General features: G+C 41.7%; 1 protein-coding gene and 1 pseudogene across 13 annotated transcripts in view; one reads left to right on the top strand and one right to left on the bottom strand.

Annotated features, from left to right (window-relative positions):
* The window catches only part of Enpp6 (ectonucleotide pyrophosphatase/phosphodiesterase 6), a 251,160-nt gene that overhangs the window by 138,689 nt on the left and 92,598 nt on the right, over positions 1-19,873 (bottom strand). For 8 of the 13 annotated variants that reach the window (XM_033765414.1, XM_033765416.1, XM_033765420.1 and 5 more), the window contains exon 1: positions 14,492-14,799. In XM_033765414.1, coding sequence (XP_033621305.1) covers positions 14,492-14,732 — 241 coding nt within the window. In that variant the 5' untranslated portion in view covers positions 14,733-14,799. Of the gene's footprint in view, positions 1-14,491; positions 14,800-15,873; positions 16,082-16,911; positions 17,020-19,873 lie in introns of those variants that run through there. The other 5 variants (XM_033765421.1, XM_033765422.1, XM_033765424.1 and 2 more) reach the window with 2 other exon arrangements.
* On the top strand, positions 18-1,022 carry LOC104874094 (annotated as a pseudogene).

Below are 19,873 nucleotides of genomic sequence, written 5' to 3'. Positions count from 1 at the left end.
GAGGGCCCAGAGCGCGCATGGCCAGGCCACGGCTGCTTCTGCCTCAGCTGCTGCTGCGCCTCCTCCCCAGGGGAAGCGGGGACGCGCTGGACGGCGCACCTGCAGATTTGCCTTTTACAAGTCTACCTGTTCGAGAGGCAATGATGGGAAAATATTCTACTCCTTCCTCGGAGAGTCGTAATGTTATCACTAACTGAACATTCCAGGATGCCAGTAGGAAAATATATCACTTTGGAAAGTTCTTCTGTTATCCTCTCACCTGCCGGTTCACAACCTCAGGGGATTTGAATTCAATCAACGTGACTTGGAAAAAGGATGATGAGCTACTGAAGAATTTTTCTCTCCCTATAACAGAAAACAACACTGGACACTGAGTGCACGACCGCCATCATTGACAGCAAACAAATGGGAAGCTATTCTTGTCTCTTTGAAGAAGAGAAGGAACAAGGGGAACATTTAATATCAAAGTTCCTGAACTTCATGGAAAAAACAAGCCACTGATCACTTGTGTGGGTGCCTCTGCTGTCCTGGTGTGTAAAGGTCCGCGTTGCTTTCCTTCACACTGGACCCTGTACAGAAGTAGTGGGAGTGTACAGGTTCCTACTGATGTTCACGTGAATGATAAGTATGTTGTCCGCGGAACGCACAGCAATGAAACAAATCTCATCATAGAGCATCTTCTGGGTTCCTGCTGGTGCCCTGCAGTATTCCAGCCAGGCCAGAGTGAGGAGCAGCTTGAGCTTGCTGTGTTGAGCTTTTTGGTGCCCCTCAAACCGTTTCTTCCAATAATTGCTGAAGCTGTTGTTTTAGTGGTCGTTAATCTGCTTCGTGAAGTGAACACACACACGCACAAAGAAGCACCCAGATGAAGAAAGGGAATCTGAACAACTGAGCAGCTGAAGTCAGATGACAGCAGCGGTACAGAAAATAATGCCCCCAGGCAAACACAAAATGAAAAAGAATACATCAAGCACCATGGGGAGATGTACAAAGACTGTGATTCAGCTTTTAAGAGAATCTGAGTTTTTATTTTCTAAAATATGAAAAGTTGGGCTGAGGATTTAGCTCAGTGGTGCCATACCTGCCTCTCAAGAGCAAGGTCCTGAGTTCGATCTCCAGTACCAACAACAACAACAACAACAACAAAGATGAAAAGTTCATGCAATCTGCACATCAGTAGCTTCATAAATAATTTATGCTATCTCAGATCTAAAGTTATATTTTAATTGTGTAATTGTTTTGTACTAAAGCAAGGTAAACTGTAAAATGTGTGAAATATGTTCTGTGAGCTGTAACTCAGCGTAATTTTTGTCTTGGTCTTCAAGGGACATCAGCAAAATCAGTAGCAGAAAAGCCACCAGCAAAATCAGTTCATATTTCATAGAACAATTGTCACTAAAGACCTGTTTATAACTAAAGAACTTATTAAAAAGAAAGTCTTTACCATTTGTCTTAAAAAGTTTTCTTCTAGTCATGCTCAGTATGTATAGAATTTTATTAATGTTCATCCTTCTCTGATATTGAAAAACTATCTTCATTAGGAATTGAATATTTTGTGCTTTTGCTAATAATAGTTACAATCCCTATAAGTAAGACATGTCTTTCATCCATAAATGATGTTTTGTTGTTGCTGTTGGGTACCAGGGATGGAGCATGGGTCCTTGCACTTGTGGAGTGGGCAGTGGGACCACTGAGCTAAATCCCTGGCCCCATAAACAATGGTTTAAGGCAGGGAAATAAACCTTGTTTTTAGCTGGTTATGGTGGTGTACTCTTGTAGCCCCCACTCTTCAGGAGACTGAGGTACGAAAATCACAAATTTGAGGCCAGCAATTTTGTGAAACTCTGCCTTAGGAAAAAAAAAAAAAGAAGGAGATTTGGCTCAGTGGTGCTGTCGCCTGCCTCCCAGGTGCAGGGTCCAGGTTTCCAACCCCAGGACCAAAAAAAAAAAAGAGCTGGGACTGTGTCTCAGTGGCAGACCACTTGATTGCCTACCCCATGCAAGGTTTTGGGTTCAGCTACCAATTCCTGAAAAACACAAAACCAAAAACAAACACCAAAAAAGACAAAACAAACAAAAACAACAAAAAATCTGCTTTCTCCAAAGCATGGTTGCTACAAAAGTAGCTCTCCCAGTCTTTCCCACTCCAAGCCAAAGTGCTACTTATCTTTAAGGACAGCGTTTTTATTGTTGAATCTGTCATTTTATAAGTCCTGGAGCTCGGAATTCTCCAGGTGTAGATGTGTTGATACTTGGGTTGCTGTTCCCTGTAATTATAGTCACATGGTCTGCTGGGAAAAAAAAGAGAAGCAACAAGACATCTTTGTCTTTCATCTATGCAGTTGCCACTTCAGTAGATAACCAAAATTGCTACTAGTTCTGTATGTATTTTTAATGATATATTTTCTCTTCAATTGGCAAAAGTCTTTTGCTAGCCCTTAATGTCCCTGCACGTTGGTGTCAGGGCCTACTTAGTGCCTCCTCCCACGTGGAGAGACTGGCTGGACTGTGAGGGAAAGGGTCTGCCTCAGACCATGGAGAATACGGGATCGAGACTGAAGAACACGTGTGAAAAGGATTTAAAATAACTAATCGCATACACACAGAAGACACTGCTTGACACATCTGAGACTAAATGACTTGGCAGATTTCCCCAACAGCTACTGGATCCAAGAGAGTAGATCCTGCAGTCTTCTCTGAGGTCCTCACACCTTCACATGCCCCAACCTCAATGTCACATCGTCCCTCTTTGGCTGGATCAGTGAGGGGACGTCTTACAGACCAACTACTTTACCAACTGATTCCCAGAGAGGGAAGGATACCTAAGTTCACACAGTTAATTTGGGTGGACCTGAAGGAAGGATCCTTTACCATGTTTTCATAAGTCTGGGCTACACAGCAGTGACTAGAAGGGGCTAGGGAGAATACTCTAGGCTAGGACCATGGTCTGCTAATGAGGAACTGAAGAATACACTATTTGAGGTTTTCTCTTAAACACCTACATTTGTTTAAGGGTTTTGCCTTTGAGCATTAAAGTAGAATGCTTTCTTGAAGTCCACCTGTGAAAGTCAAATTGTAATACATACAGAGAATTTTTCAGGGAAAGCCAGACATGCCACAGTGGGCAAATTTATTTGTGTGCAGAATCTGGAGGAAGAGACCAAGGCCCAGGACCCCCTTAGGAAAACCCTGTGAATATCTCAACCACTATAGCTACAGATGTGGAGACTTCCAACTGCTCCTTCCAACTCTCCTCAAGCTAGAATCCTTGTCAGACTATCAGCATCCAGAAGGACTACCTGAAAACAACACTCTTCAAATGTATAAAATGAGCCAAAGTGGAGTTACTGTGATCATAAGGGTACAGAGTCTAAGAGAGAGCTCCTTCCATTATTTTTCCCTCTGTTCCTATTGTGACCCCCTAAGAATGTCCTTGGAACCCCACTATTACATCCCCAATACCTAGAACAACCCCAGAGTGTATTTGGCACACACTAATGCATAATTAACTGCAAGAGTTCTACCCACCCAATCCTCTCATTTTAAGCAAAAAGAACCCATGGATTAGGAGAATAGTATGACTTATCCAAAGTCCCAGGTGACTGTGGCAGTCAGAAGAAAGCTGGTCCCTGACTCCCATTCTCTGGTCCACCAGTACCTTACATCAGATCCTTTGGTTGTGCATACTTAGGTGAATGGACAAGGCAGCTCCCAATGGAAGGCAACTGGCCTAGGGACCAGATCCACTCTATTCATGGTGCATGGCACACAGGTTCAGGTCCTCTGCTGCAGACACCTGCATACATTCACAGAATGACTCCATGGAGACAGCGTCTTTGAGACTGAGCAAGCACAGAAGCACTTCCTCTTGATTACAGTCAAGGGGGATTACTTCCTCCAAGGATAAACTACATGCAAGATTCCAGACTGAAAGTTTATTTGATTTCACCCTGGGAAATCCTTTGTCTCAAGAGATCTGCCCACCCTACTGTCCAAGGCCGGACAGTTGGATCTGTTCCCTTGTTATTGAAAAGATAGGAGCTGGTTAAGGTCAAGCAAAGTATCCAGCAAGAGCCAGATGCTATACACAGGATCTATAGGAGTCCCAGACCTGGCCTAGTCCCTTCCTGGTTAGACTGGGACACAATGGACCTATTTACAAAGGTGTACTCTGAAACACGAGTAGGTGTTGTTTAAAGAGTCTCTGAAAGAAGTGTTGACATGCGGAGTCAGGCTCTCTCTGAATTAATTTGAAATGACTTTAACCCATTGTTGGTGTTGCATTCATAAATCAGCTGGTCTTGAGAGCAGCATGGTTCACCCACTGTCCCAGAAGCTCTAGAAGGAGGCTTATGGTCCTAGCAATCAACACTGAGCTTGGAGGAAGCGAGAGCACCATGAGATGGGCTATGGTTTGTAGACCGCAAGGGCTCCATGTGGGTAAAACCTCTGAAAAACGGTTTGCTGTTATTCTAATCAAAAGCTTTCACCACATTCTAAAGCTTTACCCACGACCCTCACCACTCCTTCAGGGAACAACTTTCTAGCAGTGGAATGCCGTAGAATAAGAACTCCCTCTCATCACCGTGAAAGCCAAGAGAAACATACTTTTTAAAAAGTGGCATTTCAGTGGAGAGAGGCCTGTTGATGGGAGCTTAAATAATGATGTGCTGGGGGACATTATTTTTGTAAATACTTGTAATACATCTTTTTCTCAGGGCATGAGCTAGTTAGAGCTCTTTATGACTTTTGTTGCCTGACACTGCACCCACCCAGACTCCTTCTTAGGGCAGGAGTTTTATTACAGTTTTATCAGGGAGTTTTATTACAGTTTTATCGGCAGTTTTATTACAGAGAGTGTGGTTTTAAGTGGGAATGTGGAAGGTTGTTGTTAGGTGTCCCTGGGAAGTAAATAACAAAATTTAGACAAAAGCTCTGGCAAATGAGAAAATATGTTTTAATAGTGCAACTGTAAGAAATATTTCTCCTCGCTGGGTGGCAAGAAAAGCATTGAGACTCAAAGATCAGTTTCTCTCCGTGGTTGTGTTACACGTTTCTAGAACTCTCCTTTAATACATTATCTCTGATCTTTTAAAGGGCTAACTCCCAGTAAATATTGGACTCCACCTGAAATATAATCTGATGAGAATTTACTTCCCAAATAAATCTCACTAAAATAAACAGCCCTTCCAACTTTCCAATCTCTGCTAATAGGAGCTCCTTTATGTGGACTTCTGAATATCTCTCAGCCTTGGAATCAGTTCAAGTTCCTTTCCTTTTAATTCTTTCACATTAATGCCTCAGCTAATCCTTAAGTCCTACCTTAAGGATGCTCTTCAAATTCAACTCCTGCCCTTCACAAAGAATAAATGCTGAGATGTTTGAAGCTGAAAAGGAGGAAAGGAGGAGCTTGTTGGACTATCTTTGTTTTAGCTTTTAAAGCCCTCTATTAATTGTATGTGTTTTCCCCCTTTCTTTTTTTTCTTTAAAAGTTCAGTTGTCTCTTGCCCTCTGTCATAGTTACTTTTCTTGCTGGGACGAAATACCCAACACCCAAAGTTAAAGGAGGAAAGGTTTATTTAGCTCTCAATTGGTAGAGGTTTCAGTCCGTAATTGGCTGGTTGCATGGCAAGATGGCTTGGCAGACAGACATCGCAGAGGAGACACCATTCAATGGCGGGCAGAGGGTAACAAAGCAACAATGGATGACCACAGCTCTTTCTATCCAGGTTGCTTAGGGTAAGTAGCACTCACACCCTTAATCCTAGTAACCCTGACCCTAGCATTGCACCGTGAATCAATCCCAGCATCACACAGCTTAACCCATCCACCTCTGAAAAAGCCCCCACCTATGACTGCATGAGCCTTTGGTGGGGGACATCTAGGCACAAGCCATAACACCTTTCAACCCTGACGCAATGGTGAATGGGTTTTAAATTTTTCTTCTATTTTGTTAATATTCACCTCTCGGTTTGCTTGTGCTATGTCCCTCCTATCATCACAGACTTTATATGGATTGCTTTTCCTTCAATGTTTGGCCCCAAAACCTATCTCTTACTAAAATCTTTCCACTCATTCTTCAGTATTTAATTCTGTTCAGTATTTAACTTCTCCAGGGAGATAGTCAACTCCCTTATAACTCCCAAGAGCACCTCTTTCAGTTGCAGACACTTGTCTCTCAGCCATTAAATCACACACTGTTCAGCTTTGGAACACCTCTTCTTTTGGTCTACTGTATTACTATTCCACCCTTAAATTATTATTTTTTTAATATTTAGGGTATTTTTAAAGATCTTTTTCTCCGCATCTAAGGTTCTGGAGCACAACAAACCCTACGAGTCTGTCATACAACATAATTCGTGCCAATGTAGTATTTGCAACATGTTGCATTAAAATGAAAAGTTATTCATACTCCTCTGCATGGGAGGATTGTGCATCCCTAAACCGTTACCACTCAGCTTGGTGATGTGGATGGGAGTGAGCATGACTTGTACGACCTCTGAGCAGAAGTTTTAAGCCCTGTGACAATGTTTTTGCCATTTTCCCTTTTACTTCTTCCATGAGAACAGCAGGTCTCATTTAGAAGCTCCCCTTTTATTTTCAGCCTGGGCCCCAGAATGAAGAGGAAAGGGGCAGAGTTAAGTAGCAAAGTCCAGAACAGGAGTGAGAAGCGAGTTATTATTAAAAGTCTGAAGTGTAGTTTGGAAGTTCTTGTTACTGCCACATAAGTTAGTCTAACCTTACTGATAACAGTGTGCAATATAGAGCTTTAGTAATGGTAACCGTACACATACATTTTATCATTCTGTCCTCACAGCAAGCCTACTGGGGAATTTTTACTTCTTTCACTTTACTAATAAAAAATATTAAAACTAGAAAGATTCTATTCAAATTCTGAAAGTTGCCAAGTGACAAAATAGACAAAATGAGCAAATCCATAACACTTCACACCAGACCATGTGTTGTGGGTTGGATTGAAAAGACATGTTGAAGTTCTAACCCTCAGTAGGAATAGGTACAAATGTGGTACCACATTTGGAAATGCGGTGTTTACGTATGTACTCCACGAAGAAAAGGTTACTAGAGTAGATCCTGATTTAACATGGCTGTTGCCCTTAAAAAGAGAAAGAGGTACACAGGGAGAACACCTTGGGACATGGAGGCAGACATACATCTGTAAGCCAAAGAATATCAAAGATCAGCCACAACATTAGAAACTAAGAGAAAATCATGAGCACATTTGCCCCTAAGCCTTCAGGGTAAGCATATCCCTGCTATCACCTTGGTTTCATACTTCTATCCTTCACAGCTGTAAGAATAAATTTCTGTTGTTATAAGCCACCCAATCTGCAGTAATTCGTTATGGCAACCCTAGGAATCTAAAATACCTTAATTGCCATGATTTCAGGGCAAGAATCACCAGAAACTCACAGTTAGTCGGCTTGAGGACGCAAGGGGCCTGCCGAAAAACTCTTCACTCTTCCATGGGCAGCCTAGTGTCTTTAACACTAGTTAATTGACCTTGTCTGGTTGCTTTCCTGAGGCCTGTCGTAACACAGTACCACAGGCTGTGCAGCTCAAACCAAGATAACGTGTGGTCAACAGTTCTGAGTAGTCCGAGACCAAGGTGTCAGCGGCATTGGTTCCTTGGGCCTCGCTGCTTAGCTTGCACAGGTCTATCTGCTCTGTGTGACTTCACATGGTCTTGCTGCTGGGCCTATTTTGGTCCCAATTTCCTCTTCTGATAAAGATACCAGAGATATTGGTTTAAGCCCTAGCCTGAGGACCTCATTTCATATTAATTATCTAGTTAAATAAGCTATCTCCTAAGAATCACCTTTTGAGATATGAGGGTTAGGACTTTACAACATGAATTTCAAGATGGATATGGGTCAGCCCATAACATCCCCTCATGTTCTTGAGGAGCTTCTTGTGATGCCCGCAGACCCAGACTGGCCACGTAAGCATTGTAAGGTGGATCTTGAGAACACAAAGATGGCTCTGAGGACCAGACCCACCCCTATGTCTGACAGCCAGGACCACAGAAAGCCTTATCTCTGAGGTCCCTGAGATGACCCTGGATTCTTTGCCTTGTTCATTGCTTTACGGTTGCCTTTGCTTTGTCAGCTTCAGCAATCTCGACTGCAATTAAGTTCTCCCTTGGGTTATGCTGACTACTACTGTTCTCGTTAAATTTTCTACCCTTATCCTGTCTTCTCTTATCCCTTACTTTTCATGGTAATTCCTTGCAACCCTCTTGCTGCCTCCAACCTTATGATCAAAGATTAAAACAAAATTAAAAGACGTACTGTGAGAATTCGACACAAATGATAATCAGTTCACCTGAATGGCTCTCAATTACTTTCATATGAGTAAAGTATGATATTTGTTTTTTATAGCCTCATTACTCATTTAGAAGTATGTAAAAGTAAACTGGAGTAATCATCAACTTCCCTGAAACTTTGTTTGGATCATCATTATAATGCCCCTTCAACACAGTTTATTTGGACAAGATGGAAATAAATAAACAAATTGGTGCTATGATGAAAAAATAAGGAGAGGAAGGGAAACAGAATGGTGAGTGGTGGTAGGTGGTGTTAGTTATGGTGACTGGGAAAGACATATCTGTGCTACAGGGGTTTAGGGAAGAGATCTGAAAACAGGAAAGCAAATCTTGAGTCTCCCTAGGAGAAAAGCATCCAGCTGGAAGAGGCAGGGGACCCAACCATCCTGAGATGGGCACATGCCTGGGTCAGCAGGACACCAGAGTGGTGAATGTAAGGCAGCCAAGAAAGACCATTTGGAATGAGTCAGGATGCAGTTGGGACAGCGCATATGGCCAGTTCTATGAAGGCTCTGGATTTCGCTAACAGGGAAGACTGGATCTCCTGGAGGGTTTGAATGAACAGACATGTGTTTTACAAGAACTGCTCTGGCTCCTCCATGGAGAATAGATAATGGGGTGCAGAGGGTTGAGAGTTGAGGAGCAGGGAGGATGTGCCAGGCAGCCGTGGGGGTGGGTGGGGTGTTTCATCCATGTGGGAGCAATGCAGGAGTGGGTGTGGAGACTCTGGGATGGACCTGATAGTGCAGCTGACTCGGGCTGTCAGAGAAAGGCCAGGAAGGTGAAAAGGAAACACAGACAAGACTAGGTGAAGGAGAGGGGAAGGGGTCCTGGGACACCAGTGGGCTGTCACGAAGGAGGAACCATGCTGTGCCAAATGCTGGTCCTGGGCAGTAAAGTCAGGGTAGAGGATAAACTCTGGACCACTAAGAGGTCACCAGTGGATGGATTCTGTATAAGAGCTACTGGGAAGAGAAGATGAGGGTATCCTAAAGGTAGATAATTTACTTGAGGGGATATCTAAACCTAAGAAGCAACATGCAGGGGTGAATGTCCCAGGTCAGTGCTGATCTAGGGGTACAGAGAGAAGAGGGAGGCTGTGTCCATTTTCCCTGGTGCCATGGGTAGGGACAGGCTCGTGGGCACCTACTCTCAAAAGACTAAATTCTGCAGAAGGCTGAGGATCTGGGCTTTTTTCAAAATACAATGATTTCAGTAATTCTACATTGATTTATTTTGGCCTAAACAATGGCTATTTTAATTTAAGTCATTTTCTTAAAAGTGGGAAGAGGCATGCCTTACCTTCAAGTCCATTGCTGTAGAGTGCTGGGTCTTTGATATCTGGTAAGCGTTTGCATACACATAATTTGCAGGAATGTGTTAGGAAATGCACTAGCTCAGACAGTAATTCTGAGCTTTTGCTTTGATGGAAGATTAATAAAGCACTATTATTTAGGCTTTTGCTGCCACCGGGAAAGGTCCTGGGGAGATCTCTGTCTGGACCTCAGGTCATCATGCATAGCCTTCTGGGCAGCCCAAGACTCAGGAGCTGCATGAGAATCGGGCCTTTGATGCCTACCCTCCAATCTCAGATCTGTCACTGACATTCTGAGGCATTGAGGTCAAATCCCCCAACCTCCCTGCACTTTACTTACGAGTTTTTAAACGTTGAAAAGGAAACATACTGTATACTAAATGTATTTTAGCATATATTTGTGTCTTGGTGTATTGTTCACAGTCAAAATATAATTCTGGACTAGCTTCCCTGCTACTCAGGATGTTTCTGGGCCATTTTCTCTAACTTCTTAACCAGAAGTATTCAAGAACATGTTGCCACCAGCCTTCAAAACAACAGTAAATTATAATGCCTCAAAACATAAGCAGACTTTTCTCCTACTTTGAGAAATCTTTGACCTGACTGAAAAAATTATGGTCTTCTTCCATTGATTTTATGTTAAACTTCACTAAATCAAATGTGAATTTACTCCCAAAGAGAGCATAATTTTACAAAAAGACACAGTGAGATAAACATAATAGAAAGCATTCCAATAGCATTTAAATTGCAGTTGCATTTTAATTAACACTAAGTTGACTCACACGCAGCTCTTCAGAAAGAGACATAAAGTCAGAACTAATGATCTATGCTATCCTTGTGGCTGTTTCAAAATATTCTCCTCTCCACTGTCTTCTGTCATGTATAGGGAAACTACTCTGACCCTTTGTGTTTGATCTTCTTGGGCTCCCATAACCAATACTATAGACTGAATGGCTTAAACAACAGACGTTTACTTTTTCACAGTTCTGGAAGTTAGAAGGTTAAGATCAAGTTATCAACAGATTTGGTTTCTTCTGAGGCCTCTCTCTTTGACTTACAGTGGGCTTCCTTCTTGCTGCACAGTAACATGACCTTTATTCTATGCATGCATATCACTGGTGTCTTCCTCTTCCCATAAGAACACCAACCATATTGGAATAGGGTCTAATGGCTCCATTTTACCTTAATCACCTTTTAAGTAGCTTATCTCCAAATACAGTTACATTCTAAGGCACTGGTGACTGGAATGATACCTTGAATTTGAGTGAAGGGTAGGGCACAATTCAGCTCACAACATCTTGTCATTTATTTTAGAATATTAATAGATTATCATTGTCTGAGTATATCTCATCCTCAACTTGAATGAAAGATACCCAGATAAAAGGGCTTAAGATTCAACATCCTCAGCAATAAATGGCTTGGCTGATTTTCTTGATCACTATTGGAATTTTATTCACATTTATACTACTACAAACATATCTGGAGGGCAAAAAATAATCAGCCACAGTGAGTGATTATGCTAGATGACTTCCAAGTTTTCTTACAAATATTACTCTCAGTTTTCCATCACCATCTATGTGATTCTCCTGTGAAATTTTTTTCTAAGGAGTTTCAGTCATTTGCTTAATTTCTATGTAAAGGTCCCAGGAGTGGTAGTACTTTTTTTGTTACTATAGTGAAATATCTAAGGCTGTGTAACATCATAAAGAAAAGGAGTTAATTTAGCTCATAGGTCTGAAAGTCTCAGATTGGGAAACTCCATTGGTTTGGTCTCTGGTGACTGCAGATGGCATCATGTTGGGAGCACACATGGGTGGTAAGAAATCCTATCCTGAAACAGGAAGCCAGAGAACTTTCTGGAGTCAGGCCCAACTTTTGTAATACCTCCCAGTGGCAAGAGCTCACAGAACCCAGAACTACCTCAGTCCCTTCTGAGGGCAGGGCCCCCAATGACCTAAAGACCTCTCACTAAGCCCTACCTCTTATAGTTTCACAATATTCCCCAATACCACCAAGCTAAGCACCAACCTTCAATGCATGAAGCCTTGGGGACCAAACCATAGAACAGGGCCAGTCCTAACCCTCTGAGTTCCCCATCTTTGATAACTTTCATGTTTGCATCCAGCAGTACCTGACATCCGGGCTTGGTTAGGACCTGGCAGTTCATTTCATTTTATTTTACAGCCAAGGAAACAGAGGTTCAGGGAAATATAATGGCCTGGCTTGTCAAAGTTTTCCCTGTAAGGACTCTGAGTAAGTTCTTCTGACTTTAAGGCCAGCATTTTTTTTCCTATTAACCCCTGATTTTTCATTACACAAAAAGAGAAACACCAAGGGCTTTCTGTCTTATACATAACCACTCATGTAATGAAGGATTTTAGCCTCTCTTGTGAATTCCAAGGAACCCTAAAACAGAGTATCTTTGGTACCAAAAAGATCTAGCATAACAATTTTGTTGGCTCATAAAGTGCTCAAATGCTCAATCTATGTGTTTAAATATAATCCCCAATGGATATATTTTTCTTCAAATAAAAAAGAGTTTCCTTCAACAACAGGTAAAAAAATAATATTTAGGAAATAATATTTAGAAAATATTTAGGAAAATAGTATAAATTTGTCCCTGAATCAATTCTAGGATGGTGAGGGTGATATCAGCTTCATGGCCTGCCATCTCCTCACCTGTAAATTCTGCCCCAAAGCTGTGAGTTTTCTCACCAGGTACAAGATAAATCATATTCAAACATGTTTGTTACTAAACATGAGGCTTGTTAGAATATTATGTACAGTATTTTTCCAGAAGAAGTGGAAAAATTAACTTATCAACCAAGCTGAATTTCAAGTTAGGTAATATATTTTTCTGAAAATATATAGGCATAACAAGTTTGGAAATTTTGTGACCTTCTTAGGCCAGTTTTCATTCGAAAAGGAGGGTAAGGTCTTTGTCAGACTCCTGTGAATTGCACTCTCCCACAATCAAAAAGATCCTTCTGTCCCAAACAGAAAAGCAAAAACACCCAGAAGCTGAAAGGAAGGTGTGTCTCAGTGTGACAGAGGCTCTGTGCCAAATCAGGAACGTGGGTCTGACAAACAAAAGGGCATGTCACTGGCTTGGTTTCTCTGTGGAGCTTGTGATGGTCCCTTTTGCTTACTGAAGTCTGACTTCCTGAAATGGATTTTGTTCATTTTCCACTGCAATTGAGAAAGCTGCACGTGGCAGTGTATGAATTGTATCTCCCAGCAAAGCCAAGAAAGCCAAGTGGAGTGGGGGTGGTGTGCATGTGTAAAACTCCCAGCACAGAACTGAAGTCAGGCTGGGACGTACAATAACAGCTATGTGTGACCCAGCAGCCCGCAAACTGCTTCCCCACAAGGGCAGAAGTGTGCCAAGTGAGAACGAGAGAGTCTTTTGTTAATTCTCTTTATCTTAGAGACTGGTTATTTGTTTGCTGGGGGAAATTTTTTAAATAAATAAATAAATAAATAAATCCCTTGCTTGTGTACAGTCTGATATTTTTTCTCTCCACATCTTCATTTCTATTTCTCCAAAGCATCTCTTTTCTTTAATTTGAGCATCAGATTCTAGCATTTTTACACAAAGTAGTGCCCATATATGAAGTCAGGCATTGCAGAGTTCTCAGTCTTGTCTTTTAACCTAATTTATTGGGTTCTCAGTGTGCTCATGGAACAGAGTTCAGAATATCCATTTTTTTGGATTTCTTCGATTTTGGTGTTCTGTTAGAGATCTATAATGAGACACGAAAGTTCTCATCCCCTTTCTGTTAACATAATTTGCAAGAGTTCTCCCTGGACCCAGAGCACATGGTAAGTCCTGCATAACCAGCAATAACAGTGCATGCTTAAAAGCCTGCCTGGACGGTGTGCTAAATTCTAAGACCCTCTCACAAAGGTTAACAGAAAAACAGACCAGATGCTGAGGATCTAACTAGGTGAGCAGAAAAAAAAGCTGCACAGCTATTGTACACATAGAGGATTAGGCTTGTGGAATCACATTTGGAGTTTTAACAATTCCAGAAGAAAGTCACCTTTAGGCAATCCACTTACCCAAACTCGCGCAGTCTGAGTTAACTGGAGTTTTGTTTGGGGAGCTCTAGTTTTATTTACTTGCTTGCTTATTAAAGATGCTGGAAGTTAAAACTACTGCTGGAATCGGAACTACACAATTATTTTCATCTTTGTACATTTTACCTGGCTCAAAAAGATAAGAGAGGAAACAAGTGTTGAAGAGTCTGATCTAATACCTCCACTAAGTAGTCCAAAAACAAGACTCCATTTATTACCACCCTAATAAACTAGACAATAAACACAACTCTAGGGTGTCAGATTACTGTGAAGCAAAGGGACCAAAGAAATTTGACATGGACACATGGAGACCTGCCCATTTTTTTGCACTTGAATTTAGAAAACATAGAGGTAGCTAGAACTTTGTAAAACAAATAAGCACTTTAAAAATCATCAAATATTACATACTGATAGAGTTTTCTCTTGTCCACATTAACAATCTAAAATAGGTCCTTGTGATACCTTTGGGGAACAGCAGCATAACAAAAAAATTCTTAGCCAAGAACACCGACTTTTGTGCATTTTTTATATCCCAAGGTTCTAAGGAAATCTGCACATTTAAATAAGATTCACATTTCAACAGGTTAGCCAGGATGGCTGGGGATTTAGCTCAGTGGTTCTACCGCCTGCATTGTAAGCACAAGGTCCTGAGTTCGATCCCTGATACAAAAAAAAAAATTATCCAGGCGCTAATATACTCTGCTGGATTGAGACCTGCCCTCCCCTCCAAGAAGAGGACACACGGTACTCACCAGTCATTAGGGTGTAGTAATTGGGATACGAGAGGCTAGGAAAGTCTGGAGTCAAGTAATCCACTTTTACCCCTCTGCTCACAATTTCTTTGAAACCAGGCAATGATTCCAGAGCCTCATCACTGATGTAGTCTGAACGAAAACCATCCAGGAGAAACACTAGGAGCTTCCGGTATGCAGAGGCTGGCTGAGCCAGGATGAGCACAAGGACCAGCAGGAGAGCCCCGATCTTTGCTGCCATGCTGACAAGAGCCTGCCAGAGCTTGGCTGGCACAGCTGTCCCCTTGCAAAGGCAGAGGATGGAGGATCTGTAGCTATTCTATCTTCTAGGGGCTGGACCTTGAGCTGCTGGCCTTCCTGAGCCAAGTTCACTTTCAGAATTTAAAGGAACAGCACCCGCTTTTAAGAACATCTCTACTCACCCTTGTCTATAAAGGACCAGAGACCTCATGCTTTTCGATAACCAGAACTCCCAAACAACGCAGACTTAACACTAGGGGAGAGAATGCAACCTTTATTATTTTTGGTGAATGTTCCCAAAATTACAAACACTCACAGAGAGGTGGAATTTAGAAGATGGTAAAGTCAACACAAACTTTGTTGTCCTGCTAAGCAAATGGAGGTGCCTGGGAAAAGGCAATCTTCTAATTTGTCATCCATCCTCCTACATCTCTGCCTGATTTAAACTTTCTAACTTATTCACTTACAATTTAGTAACCCAAAGCCGTTATTTTAGTACGTGAACAACAGACGATGAAATTAAGTGGGCCTATTTGTAAACTTTACAGCAATGCCTCTAAATAAATACTATCTGAAGGCAAACAAATTATTCGTCTAAGTCTCAGGTATTTATTTGTTCTTCATACACATGTATAGAAAGTGTTATTATTTTATTTTTTCCAAATACAAATAAATGTTGGTGTCCAACTTCACCTGTTGAAGGAGCTGGTTTAGAGATGAGCCAAAGAACCAGAGAGTAGTTTCCAAAGTTGGGAAGCAGGGGATCTTTTCTGGTAGGTTGATCTGAGGAACATAGTCCAGAGAATAAAACTGAGATAAAGAACTTGAAGTTTGGAATTCAAAATGTACAAGAAGAGCTAGAAATAATAACCAAGCAAGCTTCAGGACTGAAAGGAGTAGGCAGGGGAAGGAATCAGAGGCTACTGACACTCAGTGGCAAGGAGGTCAGCAAAGGGCAGCCGGGCACAGGTAGAGGAGGACACAGGCTTAGCACTAAATTATCAGATTTTGGGGACTTCATTGAGTTATTCTTTCATCTGGTGTAAAATTAAATGAGATAAAATTCATGTAAAAGCAGGTAAACTTGCACGGTCATGTAAAGCAGGTACTTTACAAAGTTAGATATTATTAGGGTTACCTACCCTATTGCTTAGATCCTGATGGAACATGCAAGGCCTCAGGCACAGCTTTGCAGGATTCAGCAGACTCACACACTAGCCACTTTCATTTGGATCAGCTCTAAAGAGCTTCTCCCACCTCTGTCCACTGCTCATGCCTTTCTGCATTCTTTTGTTCTATTGCGTTTAAAGTAAAGTCCTCCCATGGTACCATGGCACTTCCTAAATCATCCTGCAAAAAATGGAAACACGTCAACAAATTACCATTCTCAGATGACTTGATAAAGAGGATCAAATTTCACTTTCCCAATAAAATTTTTACAATTTCAACTGTAATGAAATTTTTTCTCATTAAAAAAGTTTTGAGTTTACTCTTAATATCTGTTAGTTTGAAAACAATCTTATTCTTATTTATTTGAGTTATATTGCTATTATTGTTGATCTACACAGGAAAAAGAAGGGAAGAGAAAGGCAAAGAAGAAGACAGGAAGAGTGAAAAGGAAAAGAGAGGAGAAAGAAAAGGAGAGGAGAGGCGAGTAAAAGGGGGACAGGAAGGGAAAGGAAGGAAAAGAAAAACGTGCTGGAGAATTCACAGGCTGCACAGGCTCCAAGCATCACACACATTAAAAGAAAAATTTCTTTACATGATGAGACACAAGGAGGCAGGAGACCCAGCTACATTTCACATTCTGTCAGCTCTTCAGCATTCAATATTTTCTGGACCCTGATCCAGGAGATATAATAACAAAGAACATCCTTATGATCTGCCCTCAGGGTGGCCCCTGGCTGGACTAACTTTAAGAGCAGATAGGTGCTTCAAAGCTTAAAGATGAGCATAAATGGAGCACCTATTTTTCTGTCCCTAGCATGGGTACATTCAAAATATGGCTCCCTGAGTGCCCTGTAAGAATGGAAGCGCTGAACAAGCTCTTTCCAAATCATTGTTCAGGGCTGGGGATTTAGCACAGCAGTTCGGTGGCCTGCCTTGCAAGCGCAAGGACCCGAGTTCAATACCCGGTAAAAAAAAAAAAAAAAAATGCACACAAATCATTGTTCACTCACCACCCCTCTACACCCAAGGCTCCCAAGGCTCCATGGATATTGCTGTGATGTATCTGAGGTGAGTGCATGGCTTATGTAATCTGTACTGTTGTTCAGATCCTGGGATACCTGCCAAAGACAGGGAACAGAGACAAAGACAATACTCAAGATGCAAGGAGACAAGGAGAAGTTTGCCTCCAGTGGAAAACTCAGCAATCTCTCCGGTGGACCCACTTTTATTAGCCAGCAAGAAGCACAGGGAGAATGGGGTGATGCATCATTCACAGAATAAGATTGATTGAAAAGATATTTTGAAAAACAGGGAACAGATTAAATTCTTGCAAGGGGAGTGCATGAAAGGGAACAGGTTCTTCCCTATACCTGGATGCCTGCCCAAGTTAATAAGGAGCTAGCGTTCTTTACATTGTCCTCAGCAGATGTTGTCTTGCCGAGGGAGTACCATGAACATGAGCTTTCTTCACATAGCCAGAAAGCACGTAGCTTTCCATATGCTTTTCTGTTTCACAAGGAAGGTCACATTGGTCTCAGGACTGTAGGGTGCAGTCACAAAATTGACCCCCCATAATTCTTTATTTAGTCTTGTTCCCAACAATCATGTTGTTTTGTGATACAGTTAGACCATTCTAATGTGTTAGATCAACAAATTATTACTAAATAAACATCTTTACTATATGCAATTATATATGAAGAAGCAATGGAATTCAAACCAAGTAAATCCAAGAGTGGCATATATCAGATTCTATCAGATTTTTTTTTTTTTTTTTTTTTTTTTGGTACTGGGGATTGAACTCAGGACCATGTGCTTGTGAGGCAGGTGCCAGCACCACAGAGCTAAATCCCCAACCCAAGATTCTTTTTCTTACGCTTTTGGAACTAGAAATATTTGGAAATAAAAGCTAAAGGGAAATAGGTAAAAACAGCAAATAAAACTGTTTAATATTCATTGCCCGAAGCCTTGTGTTCTGTCCCCCCGCCCCGCAGTCTCATGTGTTGAAGGTTTGCTCCTCAGCTAGTGGTGCTATTGGGAGGTGGTAAAAACACGAAGGGCCAATGCCTCCTTGGAGAAAATAAGTCACTGGGGAAGATCCTTGCAGGGTATATTGAGACCTAAGCCTTCCTGGCCCCCATGAAGTAAGCAGCTCTCTCCACCATATACTCCCTAGAATGATGTTCTGCCTCACCATGGACCTAAAATCAACAGATTTTAACTTGACACGATGGTGCTTGTTATCATAAAGGAGTAAAAATGTCAGGACTATAATCATGCTCATCTAGCTCTCAGAGACCTATGACATTGGCCAGATGGTAACAGTGTTCCTAGAAAAGAACATATGGGCTTCCCACTAACTCTTACTTGCTCTGTGTAAATGGGAGAGTTCTAGGTGTAATGAACCGAAGTCTAGTTTAAATCAACAAAGGCTTGGCCTCTCCAATAATTTCAAGACTTGAATCTGTATACACTAAGCATCTTTGAATGGCAATTTCCTTGAGTAAGGACAAAGACCTTGTCACATGTCAAAAATGTATGCTGTTCATCTTTCTCCCAGTCTTTTCCCCAGATCATGTATCAAAATGACTATAAATTGGGGAATGGGAAATAATCAAAATTTGGGGGATTCTAGCTAGAATCAACATTAATTTTTAGACATGTAAAATATCATCATGGTTCACCAGTCATAGGTGGGGATTACAGGGTCCAGGTAATCAATGAAACTTTAACCCAAGGCCATCTCACAGTGGGCTCAGTGGGTCACCACTGACTAAAGTCACTACCGTGAGAATAGGTTAGCTATTGCAAAAGTAGCTTTGTTATAAAACACATTCGACCCTGTCTTGCACCCTTGCTATCATGTTCTCTTATCCTTTTGTTTTCTGTCATGGGATAACACACAACCTTTACCAGGTGTTTGCCATCCTCATGGATCTCCCACCCTCTAGAACTGCAAGCCACATAAACTGCTACTGTTTATAAATTACCTGGTCTCCGGTACTCAGTTAATAGCAAAACAAAATAAACAAGACAGTTCTTTCACATAAAGTCTTTGCTTATATGCATCTTCTCAGTGAGATTTAATCTGCCCAGTTTATCTAAAATTGCAACCGTTCACCCTAAAAATACTTTTTACTTTCTTGGTTTTATCTCTTTCTGATATATTCTATAGTTTATTTTGATTTTTTTATTATTTATTTTTATTTTTTGAGACAGGGTCTCACTATGTAGTGAGACTGATCTGGAACTCACTATGTAACCCAGGCTGGCCTCGAACTCACAGTGATCCTCCTGCCTCAGCCTCCTGAGTGCTGGGATTACAGGCATGCACCACCACGCCCGGTTATAGTTTATTTTTATATGTTTATTTTTTACAGTTTAACTCCCCTAACCTCCGGCTGTAATGTTAGCTCAGTGAAGTTAGAGATCTTTGTCTTTTTTCACTGACATATTCAGAGAGCCTCGGATATTATAGGTTTCCATAAGAATCTGTTGGATAAATTAGTCTATCAAGATAATCAGGATTTCTTATATTCAAAGGAGAAAAGCAATAATATGGTAGAATGACCAATTTATTCTGGTTTTCTTGGGACTTTTTTGGTTATAGCATTGAATATTGTACACCCCAGGAAATCCTTCATTTCTAGACACACCATGATGATTATATATGTGGGGTTTGGAGGGAAGTTGGTGATCATCAAAAGTGGCTTTCTGGGCGATCACCCGGCGGCGTGCGTGCGAGCTCCCGGCCTGCGCAACAACAGACCCAGGAAGGCCCCAAAGACCCCGGAGGGGGTTTCTTCAGCTGCCTGCCTGCCTGCCTGCCGGCGATCACCCGGCGGCGTGTGCGTGAACTCCCGGCCTGCGCAACAACAGACCCAGGAGGGAAGGTAGCTGCACGGGCGCCGTTGAAACACCCACACGACACCCCCCCCATTCTCAAAACTCCTGATCGGGCCAGTCCTTAGACCA

Source organism: Fukomys damarensis, unplaced genomic scaffold (assembly GCF_012274545.1).
Source record: "Fukomys damarensis isolate Sample0158 unplaced genomic scaffold, DMR_v1.0_HiC HiC_scaffold_18, whole genome shotgun sequence".
Classification (NCBI taxonomy): domain Eukaryota; kingdom Metazoa; phylum Chordata; class Mammalia; order Rodentia; family Bathyergidae; genus Fukomys; species Fukomys damarensis.
This window is presented reverse-complemented; position numbering and strand designations above follow the sequence as displayed.